The 22378-nt window shown below is 32.3% G+C and overlaps 3 protein-coding genes across 3 annotated transcripts in view; all 3 read left to right on the forward strand.

The window, feature by feature from the left end:
- Positions 1–877: 877 nt before the first annotated feature.
- Positions 878–2520, forward strand: LOC134273210 (uncharacterized). Its single transcript, XM_062755403.1, has one exon. It carries the CDS (start codon positions 1260–1262, stop codon positions 2136–2138), a length of 879 nt encoding a protein of 292 aa, XP_062611387.1. The 5' UTR covers positions 878–1259; the 3' UTR covers positions 2139–2520.
- Positions 2521–6220: 3700 nt separating this feature from the next.
- Positions 6221–22378, forward strand: part of LOC134273909 (tRNA wybutosine-synthesizing protein 3 homolog) — a 36228-nt gene continuing 20070 nt past the window's right edge. The window contains exons 1-7 of the mRNA XM_062756129.1: positions 6221–6523; positions 9358–9441; positions 10079–10177; positions 10335–10406; positions 10703–10771; positions 11917–11981; positions 12085–12356. Coding sequence (XP_062612113.1) covers positions 6350–6523; positions 9358–9441; positions 10079–10177; positions 10335–10406; positions 10703–10771; positions 11917–11981; positions 12085–12325 — 804 coding nt within the window. The 5' untranslated portion in view covers positions 6221–6349 and the 3' untranslated portion in view covers positions 12326–12356. The remainder of the gene's footprint in view (positions 6524–9357; positions 9442–10078; positions 10178–10334; positions 10407–10702; positions 10772–11916; positions 11982–12084; positions 12357–22378) is intronic.
- LOC134273220 (glutathione peroxidase-like) lies at positions 18472–20093 on the forward strand. The gene is made up of 3 exons (XM_062755414.1): positions 18472–19037; positions 19185–19328; positions 19595–20093. The coding sequence occupies exons 1-3, from the start codon at positions 18717–18719 to the stop codon at positions 19826–19828; spliced, it is 699 nt and encodes a 232-aa protein (XP_062611398.1). The 5' UTR covers positions 18472–18716; the 3' UTR covers positions 19829–20093.

The following is a 22378-nucleotide window of genomic DNA, read 5'->3' on the forward strand; positions in this document are numbered from 1 at the left end:
CCTCACCTAGGATTTTGCCTGGCAAAATGTAAAAATAGATCAGCTTATAAAGTGAGACCATTTAAAATAGTGTCCATCAGAATTGCGATAGATTGTTTGCATTCTGATCCAAAGATCACATAAAATATCTTGATATTATCATTTCTCAATAAGGAACGCCAGTGTAATTTTCAAGGTTTGAAACCGTTTTTCTTTAGGAATTCGAAGCAGGGGGAAAATTAACAAGTTAAACGCAACAGAAGCATGTATATTTGTATATGATTTGATTTCTGAATGTCTAAAGACCACTTTCATTTAGAGCTTTGAGCTTCCTTTGCATGAGACTACCAAAAAATTAACCTTCTTAGAGAACTTGGATGTATACCGGTATAATACGATTTCTTGTAGGGGATGGGTTAGATAATACAAAATTATATATCTTTGATTTAAATAAAATTCGTACAACTAGGTAAAATTCATAACTTAATTTTGAAGTTTTGAACAGAGAAACTGATATAACCGTCGTATGAGATTTTTTTAAGGAAACATTAATTCGGCAACCTTACTGTAATAAAATAAAAATAGCAGCATTGATTCTAGGTTCAATTCAGACAAAAGAAAAGTAAGGAGAAAAGCGCCTTTTGAAAAAGATTTCTGTCGAACAATATTGACGAACGTGAAATACCATTAATGACATGTTAAATGCAATTTTTGATAATAAGGTGCTCAATGGGCGCGCAACAATGGAGACACGCGTGCAATAAGTAAATTTAAATCTCCAGTAATAATTAAATGTATAGACGGACTGGAAATGAAATATAAGAAATACACGTCACTTTGAATTTATTTTTGTCAAGTTTACAGATAAAGATATATATACGACTAGAAGAGGCTATTACGATCGATGATTAATGAAAGTTTTCGGTGCAGATCGCCATATAATTATGTCTATCGATACTTTCTATTTAACTCAACTTATTGTACAAATTGGGTTTTCTTTATTCCAATAGGATTAATTGTTAGTGATTTTCGTCTGTTGAAATATCGTTTCACCGCTTTTTGAGGTCAGGGGATTAGGATTAGAAGGCCATATACAAACGGATCGTCTTGGCGCAGAGTAGCCTATACAACATGGAAACGGTGCGATTTTTTCCGACAATCCTCGTCGAAGAATCCAGTTTTGTTACACTATTGCACTTCGTTTGACAGATTTTAAAGTCAACAAAAATGTATTGCTCTAAGCCAAAGAACTTTTAAGAACATTTTCATGTGAAAAAAATATGACATCCGTATTGGATCTTAGTAATTGTTTACCGCTACGAACCCCGAGAAGTTGGGATATTCTTCAAAAAAGACCCCAGAATAGTGAATTCCGAAAGAACAATAATAAGGACAAAAGATTACTTCCATTGTCTATACTGGTCAAAATCAAAGGTCCTCCGAAACTTGTGGACTCCTATACAAAGAACATGGGACCTACTCCACGACCAGAAGCAAGAGATTTTGCACTCACCGCGTCTTGCACTCCTGTCAACATTACAGTTTTCTCAGACGTCAGGGCAAATTTGACGAGAGACAAAGATAAAAAAGGTTCGCTAATTCTTAGACCCGCCTTACAACAAAGTAAGCAAATCCCTGGTAGATATTTTCCCAAAGCAGCCCTAACTGAAGAACAACAGAAATTTATTGTTGGAAAAGATCGCGAGAATGACCGAGAACGCATTGAACAAACGTCAGCTACAAGTCTTGTTTCTAGCAGAGGGAGAGGATTGTCTCGGGGTACCTCGGACGGGATGAGTCGGCAATCCCGTCGAAATTTTACGAATTCTGTGAATCCAAGAATACTTCATACAAGAAAGACTCTCTTTGATCGGGAGGACCGACAAAACCCTTTGTTTAGTTACAGTTTCAAAAGCACTTCTGTAGCCGGCCATTTTGTTGGGGATTCTCTAGAGGCAGACGGTTCGAAAAAAACGTCTACATTCGGTAGGCACGTCACGTTCCCAGAGAAGACATTGGTGTTCCATGAAATGTTGACTGGAACAACCAAAACCTTACATGAACGGAAGGAGGCACAATCTGCTCCCTCCAGCGATCAACTAGTCCCGGAAACCGTTCCTGATGGTGCCAAAGATGAACCACTTCCTGTTTCTGCGTGATAACTATTTCACGACACGTGTTATCATATGCAACGTAAAAATATACGTGTTCTGGAGTCAAGAAGTTTTGGGGAACTGGATACATTAATGAATGTACATAGCTTTGATCTCTTTGCTTGTTTCGGACTTCTATTTAAGTGAGACAAGAGAACTTTGAAATATGTACAGTCAAAAAACTTTATGCAGTATTTTTATGTACGTTGTGTCATGTACATGGTTACTTCTTGTTAAGGATTAAATAAAATCGCGTTGGTTCGTTGAGATCATTTTCGTTTTAGACCTGTAATTAGTCTGAGGTTACTGACATCAAACAAGCGGGTATGGATTAAATGTCATTCAAAAGAGCGTTTCCTTCGCAGTTTAATATAAATCTTTCAAACCATATGCGTAGTGTTCCGTTGGCAAATGTTTGCATTTTGTGGAGTATATTTGTTCCTTTACTATGTTTTTGTTGAAAAAAAAAACTAAATTAAAACACTTCTACCATTATAATACGTTGTATCTTTGGCATTAATTCTCGCAACTTCAAATTATTATGATGATATATAATATTCCAGTCAAACACATTAAAATAAATCTGTAACGTGTAACAAAAACCAAACCAATTGTATTTTTAAGAAATTTAAATCAAACATTAATTTTCCTGACATATGAAGTTTCTCCTCGAAGAAAAGATTTACTGATTCAACTTTAAAAAATTTTTCGTAAATATATCAAACTTCTTGACAAAAAGATTTACTGATTTAACGTAAAATTATTTTTCGTAAACATGTTTGTCAAAGACTCCATACCTAGTTTGATATCTTCTGGGTCCCTATATTTAGAGTTTAGCTAAATGGTTTCTCTTGGTAGTGGATCACAACTTGCTACCTTTCAGTACAGTATATAACGTGACATCCTTCACATGCATACAATGTTCGACTGAGACATGATGAAAGGATCCGACTCCCATGGTGCTTTGTTTAGGTCTAGTAATTCTTCCTTGGTGGTCTGAGCAGTGAATACATGTATGTCTTAATTTCAGAAATTCCACTGTGTTTCAACCGCTTACATATACACATTTCGGAGATAAAAGACTGGACCGTCATAAAGAGAAACCCGCCTCTCGTGTGATATGAAAATGTCATATACCATCCCCTACCCCAAATGCCATCTAGACAATAAAATATATTCAAATCAAATGCCAACCAGAAGAAATGGTCCATTATAACACCGCCTTTTAACACTTGATTAAGACCACCACCACCACCAAATGTAACTTCAGGACTAAAATATGATTTTACATAGTGCCCATGCAGTTCTGTTTTGTGATAAAATTATTCTATGGCATATATGTGAGTGTATATTAAAGTACCTTCAGCAATTAACTAAAATACAACTCAACCCCATGATCCAAGAAACAAGACATGAAGTGTGTATAATCTTATAAAATATTTTGGATCAGAGGTTGGGGGTCTATACTAGTACGGAAGCCCATTTAATTAGTACCTACCAAAAAATATTTTTGAATTCGTTATAACAGATTTTTAGAATTCGGTATTTGTTAAAACAGATTTATTGAATTCGTTATAATGAATTTAATTTGTTATAACAGATTCATTGAATTCGTTATAACGAATTTAATTTGTTATTACAGATTTATTGAATTCGTTCTGTTATTACAGATTTGTTGAATTCGTTATAACCAATTCAAGAATTTGGTTATAACGAATTCAACAAATCTGTAATAACAAATTAGATTCGTTATAACGAATTCAATAAATCTGTTATAACAAATCAAATTCGTTATAATGAATTCAATAAATCTGTTTTAACAAATTAAATATTCGTTATAACGAATTCTAAAAATCTGTTATAACAAATTAAATTTGTTATAACGAATTCTAAAAATCTGTTACAACAAATTGAATTCGTTATATCGAATTCTGAAAATCGTTATAACGAATTCAAAAATATTTTTGATATGTCCTAAATGCGCTTCCGCAATACTAGCTCTTACAAAACAGCTGAAATTGATTTGTTTCCATCTCGCCTTAACTGTAAAAATTAGCATTCCTATTTCGCCTTAGTAAGCTCTCATGTGAATTAAGGTGATGAAGATTCAATATATATAGCATGAGGTATTTTTTTTTTATTAAAAAAACAAAACAAAACTTGGAATTACATGGATTATTTCAATCACTGTTTTCATAAATTCCCATTAACTGTTAAATTCAATCTCTCTTTTAATTTTTTTTATTAACCCAGTAATAATATTAACAAATACTAAAATTCCCATTTCGCCTTAGTACTTTTTAACTTTTTCTTACCTGTATTTCACAGTTAAAGCGAAATGGGAACATATAGCCTGAAATTCTGGGTCATTTTAAAGAGATTCTTAGGATTTAATGATAATCATGAAATTATGAAGTCATGATACATTTGGACTAGAGAGAAAAATAAATAATTTTTAAAAGAAATGCCATCTATCACCTATGCATTGTCTGAGTGAAATTTAATGTATTTTCAAATAAAGCGAAGCAATTGTACGTTCCAGACATTCACAGAGCCTAAAATAGGTCCTTATAAGAGAACATTGCTCTTTGACAAATTGATTTCATAACTTCAACAACAAAAAAATGATTCACTAAAGTGATAATTTTGAAATTTTGATTTACATGTACTGTAGCTGCAGTTCTGTAGCGTTATGGTTTTATATATTAATTTTGTCTTTGACCATAACGCTACAGATCCCGTAATGCAAAAAAGTGCAATTTATGGCGCAATATTTTTTGCGCAATTTTGGGGAGAATTTCTCCACTTTCTAGCATTTGTCAATCAACTACCTCTCACTCCCTAATTCTAGACACATTTTGTAGGCAATATATGAATGTTTTATCCACCTCCCAACCATTTATAGCTGTCTCTAAAGTCAATAAACTCGCTTGAAGTGAATTTTCAGCAATCTAACAAATAATATTTTATCAAGCGAGTTTATCACTTGCAGAGACTACTATAAAGGCTTGGGAGATGGATAAAATATACAGATTTGTCAAATAATGTGCCTAGAACTAGGGAGTGAAAGGTAGTTAATTGACCGATGCTGGAAAGTGGAGAAATTCTCCCCAAAAGTGCGCAAGAAATATTGCGCCTTAAATTGCACCTTTTTTGCATTACGGGATCTGTAGCGTTATGATCAAAGACTATATATACTAGATATAAAACCATAACGCTACAGATGTACTTTAGTGAAAATTTTTCGACGCTCTGATTTAATAACTTCCTATATACTATAATATTAACATTTCCAATGTCTTTGTCCGAGATAAAATTACCAAATGTAAATGTACTTTATTTCTCCATCAATGTATTGGCGCGGTTCCAAAAAAAAAACCACGTGCAGGGTGGGACAAACAGCTAGACAGAAGCAGGGCTTGGAGCACGTGGATTGGCGGAATCAAAGCATGTAAATATAAGGAATAACTGTCAGATTTTTCAATTTCATGAAGATGATCAATCGATAGGCTTGCGTGATAATTTTATGCATAAACGCCTTCGGCGTTTATGCAAATTATCACGCAAGCCAATCGATTGATCACTTCATGACAGTTATTCCTTAAGTAAATGATAGTTACATGTAATTATAGTTTCGTTACTGGTTGTTGTTGTTGTTGTTTTGAATACGTAAGGTGGCAAATAATTTTTTTTTTTAATTCTCTAATGAAGTAAATAAAAAATGTTTTATTGTTAACATCACAAACGTCATTATTTAATGTTTATCCATTTGTATGATTATTAGTTATATACTATAATAGTTGAAAGTTGCTTCATTCATTAAGTGATTGATACCGTATTTAAAACATACACCAATCCTATATGTTCTAAATTCTTCGAAGAGCTTATGATATAGGAGTGTTGTGATTTTAGGTGTAAACATCCTTCTTAAACTACTTTTTAAAGTGATATAGATAAAACTTGATTTATTTCTAACAATCCAGAAGAGAGTGATATTGATCTAGTGCCTTTGACCCTGTTTATTTAATTTACGTTTTAAATGTATAAATATTATGAAAACATGTAAAAGCCCCGTTTATCTTTCCGGATTTCGATAAGTTGTTCGTGACACATAAGAGTGATAGTTTTGTGTTTCGTCTTCGTCGCAAAGACGTTTTACTTGTATTCCGTGTTGAATGTATTTCTGAAGTTGGAAATCTACATTGAATGTCAAAAAAATGAACATCGCTGGTAACTTTGATCGAGACAAGGAAAGGGCACTGACAGGTGTAGATTTGAGCAGAAAAGGATCGATTGACGCTAGAATCCAATCGTTAGTCTCAGTCTTGAATGCATCAACCGATTTCTTCACAACGAGTTCATGTTCTGGAAGAATAATTATTTTTGGTGATGTGAGTGAGTACTAATACTAGTTCTAATATGTTTTACGGTGTGACCGTTGGGGCGAGCGCAGTTGAAAAACACTCTAAAGATCAGCCACTTCAAACATCAAGCTGCACGAGACATCTCGACTAGCTGTGACGTCACACGACGTCACAGAGCTCGTCGGAGCTTACAGAGATAGCCGAGCGTCTGGTTGCAACGATAGACCTAGTGCAATTTTGGTCGAAAAACATTGCAGAGTTCTTTATTGTTTCTTTAAAAGATTTCTGCAAACTGAAAGCCGTTTATGCTTTACGTTATTATTTAAAGACATTGGGTAGTGCAGGAATTCTGGGAATGTTTCACAGAGAAATTTGCCTGACATATGTACAAAAATCCGAATTTCCTCTGTTCATACACATTAGTCTATTGAACTCGCTTTGCGAGCATCGCTTTGTGACGCTCGCTGCGCTCGCTACTAACTACTACATAATTCTTGGCACGGCCATGCCTGCAGTTGTTTTCCTTCTTACTTTCTTTCCTAGATAAATCTTAATTCAGGTAATTGTAGATAGCTTAACCTAGAAGTAGTTAGAATCATCTGTGTCTCTGGACAATTAAGCCCTCAACAGTGTCACCACAGTTAGAATACCATACGTCCTATATACAGATTTGAATCCTCTCCAAAATGACTTTGAAGAAAACAAAAGAAATTAAGCCGAAAATAACTATACACCAAATTAATCATAAACAAACCTTTTTGGAGATTTTATATGCCTTTTATCTCACATCTTCGCTAGCCAAGGGTTTCTGATATGCTACTCTCCTCATAATCCCTTGGCATACGGTGTTGATAGAAGTTGTTTTTTTTTTCTCGAGTTCTGATTGGGATTTGGTACACCCGGTCGACCAATCAGCAATTGTTTTTGTATATGACGATATTTGAGTTTGGGATACTTCTTGACTCTTTTAATCTCGTAAATGAAAAACGCAAGTAAACAACGATCTGTAAGACAACATGCAATTCTATGAATAGGTATGGTGTCATCCAATATCTTCTAAATATATGATTAAGAATCTATATGGAAGCTTCAGATTTGTACTACATGTATAAATAATAAATAAACATAACTCAATCATTGCTTCTTAATTATTCTTGAAAAAAACTTTGATTTAATTTTTAAAACACGCGACATTATTTCTGTCGATGACGCAATCTGTGTGTACCTGATAGATTCAAGATCACGTGAAGAAAACAATCCTGTGTTTTTACTTCACCGTATGCCAAGGGTTCAAGAGGAAAGTAGCATATCAGAAACCATTGGCTAGCTAAGATGTTTATCTAAAAAAATAATCAATATAAAGAGAAAATTCAACTTGTTTTTTTTACGTTTTTTTCTCTCTTCAAATTTACCTGCCATGTTTACAGTCAGGCCTCTCTAGATTATTCGTAGTAAATGCACTGAGTCTAAGTTATCACTCATGTTTATTTTGTACGTTGCAAATACACAGAATAAATTCTATTTTTAAACTGGGTACATAGGACAATATCATTTTTACGTTGAAGGATATGGAGATAATTAACGAACAGTATTCAATATCAAAGCCCATTAAACAATACAAAAATAGGAGCAGAGCAAATATCAGAGGTGGGATCAGGTGTAATGGAGGAGTGAGCATCCCCTGCCGACCGGTCACACCCGCCGTGTGCTCCTTGTCAATATTTGGAAATAACGGAAAAAATCCATCGTCAATTCAGTGCATAAATAATGGACTAACAATTAGTATGAAAAACATCGGTCAGCATTTGACTAAGTGATAAATTGTATTTGCTGACAAAGTCATTGTATCGACCAATAGAACTTAAAAAATTATGACTTTAAAAGAGACTGTTGATATTCTTGTTTCATCTACTTGTTTGTCAATAATAAATCTCATTTTAGAAATTGTTATACTGAGAAATATAAACTCCTTATCAGGTGATGAGGGTATATTGCTGCATAAGTAAGGGAAGTTGACGATAAAACATTCTATCTAGTAGCAACCCCCCCCCCCCCCCACTTAGAATGATTTAAATGTGTCTTGGGACAAGGCCTCACCACAGTTAGAGTGCCTCCCATATATACTCTCAATGTAGCAAAAAATTACAGAATCGCTCCAACAAGATTTGGAAAAGCACAAAAGGATTTCAACTAGAAATAACTACCAAATTAATGTTTAACAAACCTTTTTGAGGCTGTGTTTGCCTTTTAACAACATATTTTCTCAATAGTTTTGAAAGGGATAAGCACCACCCTTTTGTTGGTTAACTTTGTTTATATTTTCCTCCCTCTCTCATCTGTATGGGTTAATTATGAAACTGAATTTAATGTGTATTTACTAGGGATGTACAATTTTATTGAAATACCGGTTTATTGTGATTTTTGATTGCATAATAGGTTTTGAGATACAGAGTCTAAAAATACCAATATTTAGGTACATGACTTTAAATTCGAAAAATTCTCCTGTATTTGTTCAAACACGTGTAATTTTGGAAACAAAATTTAACACTGCAAGCTACTTTAACATGTTTAAAGGGGCTGGGGGGTTGTGGCCATTTTCAGGCTATTTTGACCTCCTTTAGAAGAAGAGCTCCATATAAATATATACAAAAATGATCAAATTTTAAAACTTCAATGTATGAATTTTTTCTTTGCCAAAATAATGATAGTTGACAGCATAAGATATAGTATCTAAAAAAAATAAGTTAAATCTGGTGGTTAATTTGTGGTTAATTTGTTGACCCCCCAGCTTCCTTAATATTACATTTATATGGATTTTAAAGAACATCACAATTATGCAAGATTTTGTATTTTACTTCTAGAATAAAGAAGGAAGTAAGTCTGTGAAAAAGAAAGGTTGTCAGTGGTTGTACACAACACATGATGAAGCAGTATATAATGCAGCTGTGAGTACTACATGTATTTATTGGCATCTTGTACAAAGAAATTAAGTTTGTTACAAACTTGGCAACTGAACATTTTCATTCTCTAAACATTGTAAGAAAAAAAACTTTGTAATTAATTAATGTATCATATTGACCGCCTCTACATTTTAATCTGTTTACATTTCATTACATAATAAAATATATTCAAATCAAATCAAATTAATGTAATAATATTTTGGATTTTTTATTGCTTTATTTTGAAGCTTTTTTCCATATCTATATATACAAAACACATAGCAAACAATTTCCACCCACTCACCACCACAATTACACACACTCACACAGTGCACTTTCTATTTAAGTTAAATAATAAATATACATAAATGTAAACATATGACAGTTAATCATACAATTTATCAAAAAACAAAACAGATGTACCAAAATGTGTATATATAAAGAAAATACAATTTTGATTTTTCATCACTTGTTGTACACATTATCATACAGGGCCCATTTACTGAATATTTGTCCTTACGTTGAAAAACTTTTCTTTTTTTTTTTTTACAACTGTTAATCAAAAACATTAAATACAAAATATTTGTTTATAGTCATCAAATTCTGTTTTTTGTTATGGATTTGATTATTTGTCAATTTCCAGTTGGAGAGCCTTCAGAACTTGACAGGCGATTCAGTGTTGAAGTTTGAACCATTTGTGTTACATGTCCAATGCAGATCTCTTAGTAATGCTCAGTCAATGGCAAGTATCCAATTTGTGAAAAAAGTATGACAATTCAATCTTGTCTTCAGCAATTTATTTCTACCTCAATCTTTTAATTAGCCCATAATAAGTGAAAACGTACTTGAGACACCTATAGAGTATTTTTTATGTTGACCTATAAATTTCTTGGTTACAGCTAAGTTGTGCAGTGGCATCGGGATTCAGGAACTCTGGTATAAGTATTGGAAACAAAGGAAAGATAATTGTGGTAAGTCAAGGTACAGACAACAAAAGGGTGTTGAATGGAAAACTTGTGTAAATTGAAAAATGGAGAGAAAGGTTAGTTTTGCAGATGAAAATTTTTGTAATTTTATTATTTTATATGAATTTATATGGGTATGTCATATTTACTGATATAATATGAAATTAAGATTTTAGACTTTAATAATTGGCAATTTGAGATTTGCAAATAGCAGCTTGTGGAAATTGAAGACTTCATTTTGATATTTTAGATTGTATTATATTGACAATGGTCTGTTGAATATTTTGGTGATATCTTTACAGGCTGTGAGAAGTACACATGGACTTGAAGTTCCTCTCTCTCAAGATGGAGAACTACTCGTTACAAATAAGGTTATTCAGCTATATTCTTTTTATGCTTTCTTTGATGATTGTTAAGAAAAGAGGTTACTTAGATCATTATTTATTTTAAAACAGTATGGGGAATGTTAAAATTAATTGTGGTGATATTGCTAAATTTCCACAGAACAACTTTAAGTATATAATACCAAGTCCTACCCAGAAAATTTTTAGCTTGTTACAACTGTCATATTGATAATTTTTTTGAGTTGGCTCGCGTAGCGAGCTACTCCCTGTCGACATAGCCGTTTCAGAGCTGTAAATTTTTTCACGCATTCATCAAGGTGATCCATACGCCAAATGTAATAGTTCTAGCAAAAAATGCTTTGGTTTGAGTGATTGAATAAACTTAAGAGGTAAAAACTGTATAAAATTTCATGCTGTAGCATTATTTATGCCTTCATGCTTTTAAAGAAATTTTTGATTAAATACCTGTACGATGTACAATTACTGCGTATGAATATATGTTCAAGCATGTTAGGCGGATCTAATCTTCCCATCTGAAGTTTATTTATAATTGACCTAGAATACTCCCTAACACAAACACCTGCTGCTCTCATTAGCTGCAACTAGTTGTCGTTGAACATCTATTTTTAGAATCCAGATTTGCTGTGGGAAATTGGGAATCTTTAACCTAATTATTCCATAACACTGACCACTTCAGCTAGTGTGCTTAAATTCATTATAGAATCCAGCCAAAATAATACGGAAGCCCATTAGTGCCAACCTGTATATATAAAGGAAAAGCAATATACACTTTATTTATGAACCGAACATGGATCAGACATATAATATTCAATCTCTTAAGATGCAAAATAAACTGAATATATTAAGGTATGGTGCCCAGATGTATGAAAAAGCTCAATTGACTCGAGCGAGTCAACTCGCAGGCCTTTCAGGCCTTTGATTTACTATATTCAACATCAATAATTTAACATATAGGTATTTTAATAATCATGTTAGAAGCAAAGAAAGATATAATTTAAAATATTTGTACTGACAGAGGGTAAAATATTTTAATTCTTTTTGTCAGTGTCCTTGTCAGTGGTAACTAAGTTTCAAACATTTGAGAAAAAAAAGGAATTGGAATACTGACTGAAATGACTTTGTATTTTATCGATGTTAACACTATATTACAGTACATAGAAAAACTCATTGAAATCGCCAACACAAAGATCCAAGAAAATTTCTTAAGAATAGACAGGTAAGAATATCAGTATGACACAAAAGTGAACCAAAATGTTCTTTTATTTCTTTTCTTTTTTTTTTTTAATTATTTAATTATTTTCCCTCTCTGTGGTTTTTAGATTCTACCAGAATGTCATTTCACTGATAGAAACATTAAAACATGATCATATTAGTGCAAACGTTGTAAATAAACCAAATATGATCAAAAAGAAAAGAAAGAAGTGTGAGAAAATGGAAAGCAGACAAAGTGATGAAAAGGAAAAAGTTTTTTCGGTAAAGGAAAATTCACAATCTGAAGAGTCAAGTGAAAATATCTGTGAAGATTTGTCAAAATGTTCACTCTTTGAAAGTGTGACCTGAGGGAACAAAAAGTTGCAATAAATATTAGTAAGTAAAATTTGTCTATATATTATTATTCATACCAGAAATTGATAATTTTGAAGATATCACTCTTATGTTGACTTTGAAAAATAGTTGAAACTGAATGAACATTAATTATGAGTGTTCATGAATGTTCCAATTTATTTAAGTTAAGTATGAAAAACTCAGAAAAACAATTGATCAGGCTTTTCTTTAATGAGTGCTACAGAGTGCAAAAGTAGGTCAGAGTCTTCTCATTTTTCCGTTTTGCTTTCTTTTCACTTCTGGTTTTCCAAATATGCAGAATGTACTTCAATTTTTTTTTTTTTTTTTTTTGCATTTTAACTCTGTATTCAAATGCAGCTGGCTTTCATTAGCATGATGTACTGAAAAAGTCTCAATATAACACATTAGTCATTGAGTTAAGTGTAAATATTTACCTCTCTACCACACGGAAGAGAAGTCAGAAAGAAGACATGTTTATGAATTGATTTTTAGCAAGTCTGTGCCAACAGATACATGTATATTTGTATTATTGAACCTCTTAAAAGTCAGATGTTCTCTATATATGTATTGTATGAAATATTCTGAACTTGTACTTGAGAAAAGAAACGGCACCTAATCAATGTTTACTATTGACATTGCAAAGATTAAAGTAAAAGCCCTTTTTACCAGAATAATGGTCCAAGTTCAATGACCTTCATGTACTTTGAACCTGTATCAAGGAGTCAGAATCAATTGTATTTCATATTTGTGATAAAACACATGAAAATACAAATAAATTCTTGAATTTTGAAAATTTTATCGTCTTTGCTTCTCGGTATTCAATCTAAGACATATTGTAACATATACTAAATTCAAATTCATGTATATTGAAAAAAAATCTGAAAGTGGTTTTATTTGTTTCCCGTGCCATTGAAATGTTTTAATGCTTGTAAGTTAATCAGAAGTAGGCCACAAGTTAAATTTTCTTTAAAAAAAACTATATATCTGGATAATTTATTTTAATTCTTTTCATCAAGTTAAGTTTTCTTTAAAAAATATATCTGGATAATTAATTTTCATCCTTTCACTTTCCCAAGATAGAACCATTTGTCTTTCCGTTAATGAGAACAAATAGTTAAATACCTCTATGAAATGATGGAACAAAATCTTTTCCTTTAGGGATGCGAAACTAGAGCAATGCATACCCCCGGTATTTGATACTACTGTAATTTTTTTTTCCAGAACCATGTGGCAAGGACTGACAATTAAAAGTTGTTTGTGTTTATTTTTTTTTCTCTTACAGTAGTGCTTAGTATTTATATTTAAATGTAAAATTATAAAAGAAAATACCATGTGGCCATGCATCCTCACAATGTCAAAGTTTTGTGTTACAGAGCATATTATTTTACGATTGTAATGAGGTTGATCTTCCAAAAATTAATTCTCGACGTCTTATTTAAAGTAACTAGTCATAGATCCGATATTATAAACACTTTCCATTTTAAAGACGAGTTATATTTTTTTTTTACAATGAAAGCTATTTTCTTATTGATTCCAATCCTAGACCAGGAATAAATGAAATAGTAGCTTTCTAGCTCAACTGTTAAATACATGTAGCGACTTATGTAAAGGGTTTTTGTGGAGTTCTGAAATCACAAAACCTTTACATCCTGAGGATGCCATGTAGCAAGGGCTGACAAATAATAGTTGTTTGTGTTTTTTCTGAAACATTAGTGCTTAAATATATAATTATTTGTTCTCAAATATTCCAGAGATAATTTTGATATTTAATTTTTTCCATTAATGTTTCTTCATGTGGCCCATCTAAAGGAGTCCCTTTTAAAGATCAAACTGTTTGCTTATGTAACGAATGTTTAAGTATATTAATTTTTTTTTATACAAATGTGAAGTTAAGAACTAAGAATAAAAACTATGTAGTTCGCAGGCTCAATTTTTCAAAAATCACCATCAAAAATACGGTTAAGGCAGTTGTATTCGAATTTTATTGTGCAAATTCGTGTTGAGCATCATGAAATGTAATGGTTGATGACCAATGTTAATGTTAATTGTACTAATCACAAAGCACTGCTATAGAAAAAACAGGAGGCATAATTTGTTATACCAAAAGTTATAGAATTCAAGATAATAATTTCCATGACATAAATAAAGGGTGTTTATTATTTAAGTTTTTTTTTTCTTCTTGAGGGAAAATATCAGGAGAGAGCGATGAATACTTCTACGCAGTCGATTGTAGAATAAAGCATTTTTTATGTCCATTGGTTTTATTGAATGTCTTTTGGTGTCTTTGGAATGAATCCGGCATCAGGCCAGAATAAAAACTTTGATGCTTCCAATTCTCGTTTGATGGCCGATTTCTGTGTTTATTGATCCGGGTACTCTCTGTTTTAATGGTAACCAATGCTTGGATCCTGTTGGATCCAGCTACTGTGAACAACCCCGCGGGTATTTTATTGATCATCAAATCGTCATTTTCTCCAATAAAGGTTACAGGCGATTCCAAATCAAACATGCTGGCTTTTGTACCCAAGATTCATTCGGTATTTTAGAGGCCAACCTCTAATGATTTTCAATATCGAATTTTACACCGTTTGCGTCATTTTGCGACTCAGTATAAAGTATCAGCCTAAAGGATAGACACTCTTGTATTATTTACCTTTATCAGATACATTAAGGAGACAAACGATGGGAAGTCAATCTCGGAATTAAAGCTATGGTGTCCTGTTGTCTGTCACGCTTTGCTCTCCCAGTTCTGTATGAAGCCTCCTCTTTCTCCCCTTCTTGTTTTCCTACCCGAGTAAACGGCTAAACATTTCAGCAGTGGAACGAATCAATCAATTTAAAGATCATTCGATAATAAGACAAAGAAAAATTCAAAAAGAAATTCTATTTTAATTTTTTTTATCAATAAATAAAAATGTAGGCCACGTTTATTTCTGATATGCAAAGAGTTTAATTGATATTCTGTGTTTTGATAGTAAAGTAATTGCAAATCAATTGGTTGGATTCTTTTCATTTTCATCAAAATATTGGAGCATTATTGATACATGATATTCTAAAGTATCGTCTTTTTATTTTAAACGAATGGATATATTGTAACTTAAAATCAGAATGCTATTCCTAGTGCAAAAACCTCTGACTTAAAATTGGATCTTTCACTTCAAGTTAGATTAAAATTGCAAAAATATATATTTATGAACTTCACAAGAAGTGCTTTTATTAATTGTTAGGGTAGAAATGCCATATGTTTTAATTATTGAATGACGATGTTGTGTCTAGCGCGCTTATATGCCTACGTGACAAGTCTGTGTGATTTACACACCAATAACTCACACAAAACTTTTAAAAAAATTCCTTAAATATTAAAGCTCAAAAGTCCATTAACAATACAAATGTTGTAGCAGAACAACTGCGGACTCTAAACCATAAGAGGTGGGATCAGGTGCCGTGGAGGAGTGAGCATCCCCTGCCGTCCTGTTACACCCGCCGTGTGCTCCTTGTCATGATCGGGAAGTAAAGAAAAATCCTTCTACAATTGAGTGTGTAAATAACGAGCGAACAGTTGGTATGAAAAACGTTAGTCAGTATTTGACTTAATAATAGATTGTACCTGGTCATTTTAGCGAGCAGAAAACATATAAAATGATTACTTTAAACGAGACTGTTTATATTCTTGTTTCATATATCAGTATATGAACCCTGTATGCAGGGAATGAAGGTATATTGTTGTATAAGTAAGGCAGTTAACGATTTAAAAGTTCGAGATATCATGTTTATAATAGAATTTGGTTGTTAGATTACCATTTAATTGTTGTGCAAAAGTAAAATGCCAAATGCACATAATGTTATGTCATATATTTAGTTTGTTCGTTATGCAAAGTAATCATTTTGAATTTTAGAAAATAATACTGAATACAAGTAACAGCTTTTTAAGAAGCTTGCCTGAATTAATCAATCAATATCTGCATGAGGAGTGATAAACCTGTTGAGAAATACCGTGGGTTTAAAATATTTCCTTACTTTATATTTTGAGAACCTTATATAAATGGAATCTTGATTTTATTTAACTTTTAGAAGAATCATCTCTACACTGCATACTAAAGAGTTGGTATTCTGTAGGGGTTTTCTGAAAGTAGAGTGATCTGCCCTTCGATCTAAATTGATTTCGAGCTTCATTGTAACATCTGTTGTAAAATCTGTTACCAAATCATGCATTATCAACATTTTAAAAGATGGATATAATGAAATACACATTTTGTTGGAGTGTATTTTCTCCACTGAAGTAAACAGTAGTAATGTGTGTTCATTAATTTTTTTCTTAAAAAGGAGGGGGGTAGAGCCACTATCATATATTGAGAATGAAATAGGTAAATTCAATACTTAGGCCTTTGTGGAAATAAAAATCCCAGATTTGCACTTGTTTCTTATATATTGTGTGCATCAGAAGAGAGACGCGTAATAGATGATGCATCTGGAGACAATGACTTGTTGAACTGCGTTGTTTATTATCATTGGACTAGTCCATTTATGGAATAAACCAACCGCGGGATCGGGAAACAAATTGGAAAAATCATTTCTTTAGTGTTGCATGTCCGCATACTAATATACCGTATAAGTGGAAATTTTAGCGAGACGCAAATTAAGCGATTTGTCCTTAAAAACTGGTAATGATGTAATTTAAGCGATTTTAAAATGCTCATTTAAGAACCTATTACAATTAAAACGCAATAAATTTTTAGCTCTATGTAATTTTAGCGATCTCAGCGCCCTCGCTAAAAATGCCAAAATTAAATCCTCGCTAAAATTTCTACTTATACGGTATTATACGATATGTTGTTTAAAAGAATGAGATAAAACATTAACTTTTAGAGAGAATTTCTGAAGCATTAGAATGAGGTTAAAAGAATAAACTTTATTTAAGTCCATGGAAGTTGCTAGCACACCCATTCATACAATAGAACAATCCAAGGAAAAGGCGCGAGGAAAGCAGTGACATTTGGCGCGAAAAGAGCGATTCACCCCTTTCGTAGAATGTAAATGGACTGATTCAGTAGTATAGAAATGCAGAAAAAAGGATGCACGGACATGTTGAAACGGTGAATCACATGGAATAATCTGTTCAATGCAAAAAGAGTAAAGGAAGTAAACACTGCATTATTTTGCATCAGTAATATCATTCTCTTTTCTGAAAATTGTTTCTTTTAAAATGCAGGTAAAGAATTCCAATGTAAGTCAGCCTGCATAAAATCTAGCTATCTAGGTATGATCGCATAGTTTCGGATTATGAAAATATCAATCCTTATACAGCCTGACGCCGTGACGTCAGGTAACAACAAATTTTTTTTTAGATAAAAAAAATTTAAAGACGGTTAATTTTAACTTTACTTGTCGACGGGGAAAAGAGTTTATGCAGCTGTCATGCGTATTTCTTTTGTTTTTACTTAAAAAAGACTTAAAAGACTATTTTTCGAAAAGAAAAAAAAAACTTGAGAATGTGGCCCCTAATACTGCATATCTTTCATGAGGGGTCTGAGGGAAAGTACTTGTAAAGTCTTTTGATTTAAAAAAAAAAAAACCTTAACAATTAAAGAAAAAACCTAATTTATAAGAATATGGAGATGCTAGTAAACGAATATATATAACATTTAGTTAAGTATGTTTCTGAAGAAAGATTTCTTAAATATTTGTGTTCAAATTACCTTAGAATGATAACACGTGACACTCACTGCAGAACTGCAGCGTCAACAATAGTAAATTGTATAGAATAAATTGTAAAGAAAGTATTATGTAAATATCTATCTGCATAAAACATTCAGTTTAATACAATAATAAAAACTCATATAGTTGAGGATGCGCTAAGGTTGACAATGGTTTTCATGGGGTGAAAATTTTCGATGTTACCCTCAACTGCAAGCAGTATTTATAATTTTTTTTTAAAAATTCAATCTTATTAGAATCCTATCAAATAATCAATAGCATGCCAATACAATACAATAGTTTTTTGGGTGTCTTTATTCATTTAGAAAACAGTTTAAATTAAATTGTTCTTCACTAACAATGGATTTAAAACAGATATCGAGCAATAGTCATCTGACGTTAAAGTCTTCAAAGATAAACATTGAAATCTGTTTATCAACATGTAATAGTTTTATACCAGTACATGGAGTCTTAACATGTATTAATATGAGTAGGGATTTTCTTGAGAAGGTCAAATTTAAAAGATATATGAACTATAATCATAAAATGTCAGAAATGTTCCAAATTAAGGCCATATCACTAAACTGAGATAATTATGGAGTCTCGTGATATCAATACCTCATATGATTAGTATGTCGGGAGCAAAGTCACTGTTATCATAAATCGTTAACTTAAGATAATTTCTTCAATAATGCTGAAGATGGCGGGGTGTCGACACTCCCTCGCCATTTTGGCATTGCTGGGTGTCGTCTGCCACGCCCAGGGAAAAGAGGTAGAATGTCTACAGCCAGCATCTTCTCCCGAGTCGGTCTACAATTTCATGGCTCCCGATATTTATCAGAGCAGGAACATTTCTTTGTCGGAGTACCGTGGCAAAGTTTTGGTCATCACAAATCTTGCCTCCTTCTGAGGTTTAACCCCCATGCACTATATGGGTTTCAATGCACTTAAAAAGACATTTGCAGGAAAACAGTTCGAAGTTCTAGGCTTTCCATGCGATCAGTTTAATTTGGTAAGTTGATTTAAGTCTTATAGATTTTTTATTACCTTACAAGACATTTGCATGTATAATACAATGTGTTAAATAGAATCTTGCCTGATAGAAGGGTAGAAATATTCAGTTATGATATAACAGGGAAGCCATTTTGTTTATTTTCAGCAAGAGCCGGGAGATACTGCTACAGAAATTTTAAATACTATTAAGTATGTCCGCCCTGGAAACGGATACGTTCCCAATTTTCAAATGTTTGCCAAACTGGACGTCAACGGAGAGAATGAGCACCCTCTTTTTACTTACTTAAAGGCAAGTATACTTATTAAAAGTATATGTACAAAGTTTAACGATATTTTATTAAACAAAAACAAAACCAATGTCATCATATTGTTTATCAAGATTAAATATGCAATTGTATACACCATATGTTCATGTGAAATAAAAACTAATAAACAATGGTCTATTGAAAAAGCTTGTTTTCACAATAACATTACGATTGCTAGCTGCAATAATGTAGCCCTCTCCTTTTTTTTTTTTTTTTTTTTGATACGATTGCTTGACATTCAAATTTACAGAAGTACTGCGGTCCAACAGCGGATGAATTTGAGGATGATCTGTTTTACAAACCTCTCCGTGTCAGTGACATCAGATGGAACTTCGAGCAGTTCGTCATCAACCCACAGGGTAAACCAGTAGTTCGTTTCTCACCGGAAGTTAATCCACTAAATCTCACCTCCGTCATTTCATCGTTACTACCAAGATCTGATAATGAAATTATCAGGAACGAAATACCAGAAGTTCTGAATTAGTCATGTAGTTCTCCAGTAGTATTTACATAATATTTGACATGTTTTTACTTTTATATCTTGTGGATATATTTTAAATATTTATAACCTGTATGTGTAGCGAAAACATAAACCTATTATTCATAGATATAGGCATTTGATGATCTCATTTCTTGAAAGCAGAAAATCTGTTAGAAGTGAATGAATGTTAAATGGGGTTTTTCACTTTGTGCATTGTGTGAATTGCTTCAGTTATATTTGTCAATCTCTATGTATAATAGATATAAGATTTTCTGTATACACATTATGCTGCAAATATTTGAAATAAATCATAAGAAAGTTTTTAACATTGTTGCTTGCCTTAATCGTTTAGTGTGAAGATGTATTTAAAACATAATATCAAGAAATTGAATGTGATAACATTTAGATGTGAAAACTCAAATTCAAGGTGAGCAAAATCATGTGACATTCGGTGAAAAATTAAATTTCAATTATGACAAATTTTCGTGACATATTTCATTAAAGTATACTTTAGGTAAAATCTTTAAAATTCCGCACAATATTCTCAAAGATTGAAATGAATCTTCCATTAAATGTACACCAAAACGAAAAAAAAATATTCATTTTTTGAATACTTGTCTTATATTTCAGTTTTGCCATATGAATGGGTATTTGTTCCTTTTTTTTAACAAGATTATATTGGTATGCTCAAAGGTTGAGGAAAATGATCATAATTCAATTGCAAAAACATGGCACAAAGACCCTCAAAACCAAGAAACCCCTTTAACTACTCAACATTACTATTTTCCGAGAAATATTGAAACTCACAAACTGAATATGGCTCTTACACATTTGAAACTATATGCACTTTGCACGTCTCTTCTTCCTTTATATAGATCAAAATTGAAGTGGGAAAATAATTGTTCAGAGGTGATTCTATTCTATATATTCCTTTACAAAACTGTCAAAAAGTTCTCAAAATAGTCAAATAGTAGGATCCCCCATAGCTAGCCACCCCCAGAATCTGAACGATGTAGTAGGTTTTCCCAGCGAAAATCTGACAAAAGAAAAAAAAGCCCCCCCCCCCCCCCCCCCCCCCCCCCAAATTCAATAAACACTGCATAATTTGCCAGCCGAAGCATTAGTATGTCACCTCGACTTCAGGAGTTTAATACTGAATAAGAGAGCGCAAAAACTCTGTTTATGTTTTACAAAATTCAATTTTTTGATATAAATTATCCAATTTTAGTTTCATTGCAACAGAAAGACTCTATAACATCAGTATGATATAAAAGTAGCTTGAAATATAATTACAGAAAAGATCCATATCCATATCAAATAAAATCCAATAAATACAATTTTTTTTAAATGCCAACCATTTACATTGTAGCATTTCAGATCCAGTTTGACTAGATGAAAAGAATAAGATTTTATTGTTATAGAAGAAAAAAAATAAAAAATATTCCATTTCATACTTCATAAATGTAACTGTGCGCCATTTTGAAGACGGAACACTGGTAACAATGTGTTGTCTTCCTTCCTACTAATACATATATGTATTTAAAGCTACAATATTTTATTGGAATAAAATCTCAAAATATAATTAATTGCGTTGAGTAGAATCTGCCTTGAAAAATTGATTCTAATTTGGGATATCCGTAGGAGAAATCCTCCTTTAGAGCCATTTTTTCGTACGTATAGGGAGTAGATCCTGCTTTCCAGCTAATTTTCTAGGATGGGGGATCCTACTCTATAGAGCCAGTTTTCTGGGGGAAAAGGGTATAAATCAACTAAAGCAAGATATTTAACAGAACATTCTACTAAAGCCAACAACAACAGAACATTCTATATAAGCCAAATCAAAAGAACTTTCTTAATTATAGAAAAATCAATCGGTCAATCTCTTTGCCTTCAATTTCTTTCCTTTTATACTCATGAAAAATTAAAATCTAATTAGATTAATGAACAGCATGAATATTTGTACCTATTTCCTTCTTGTAAGTCAAGAGACACCCTATCTATTGTAACCTTTCGAAAATATTATAGCAACTACAATGTGTTGTTGATATTTGAAATATAATTAATTAAAATTGCACGGTTCGAAGCAGGTCCTAAATTTCATTTGCATCGAAGTTTGAAGTGGATCTCTCAAGAATAACATCGCGAAGATAAAAGAGAATGATAAAGTAATGACATTTACAATGATTTTGTTTAATTATTGTGACTGATTTTACACGACACCGATAAATTCTTATGAAAAATCTCGATTTCTAATAAATCAATCTTTATTTACCTTGAAAATGCTCGAGACTGGTACATGGAACTTTTTGTCATAATCAAACCTCATAACAAGCGGACAATGATAAATGCAATTTAGCGATTTTTAGGCACAATTAAGGTATTTTTATTTTCGATCAGTACATTTCAGATTTCGGTACTTAATGATTTATCTACGAACCCACCCCTTTATTAGTTTAGAAGTCTTTAAAGACCTGAGGTGCAATTTTTCATGGTTTTCCGATAAAGGCATCGCCTATCACAAAAAATAGTTATCTTGACAATAATGGGGTATAA

This window comes from Saccostrea cucullata, unplaced genomic scaffold, assembly GCF_032062105.1.
Source record: "Saccostrea cucullata isolate Sc308-1 unplaced genomic scaffold, CSIRO_AGI_Scuc_v1 ctg31, whole genome shotgun sequence".
NCBI lineage: Eukaryota > Metazoa > Mollusca > Bivalvia > Ostreida > Ostreidae > Saccostrea > Saccostrea cuccullata.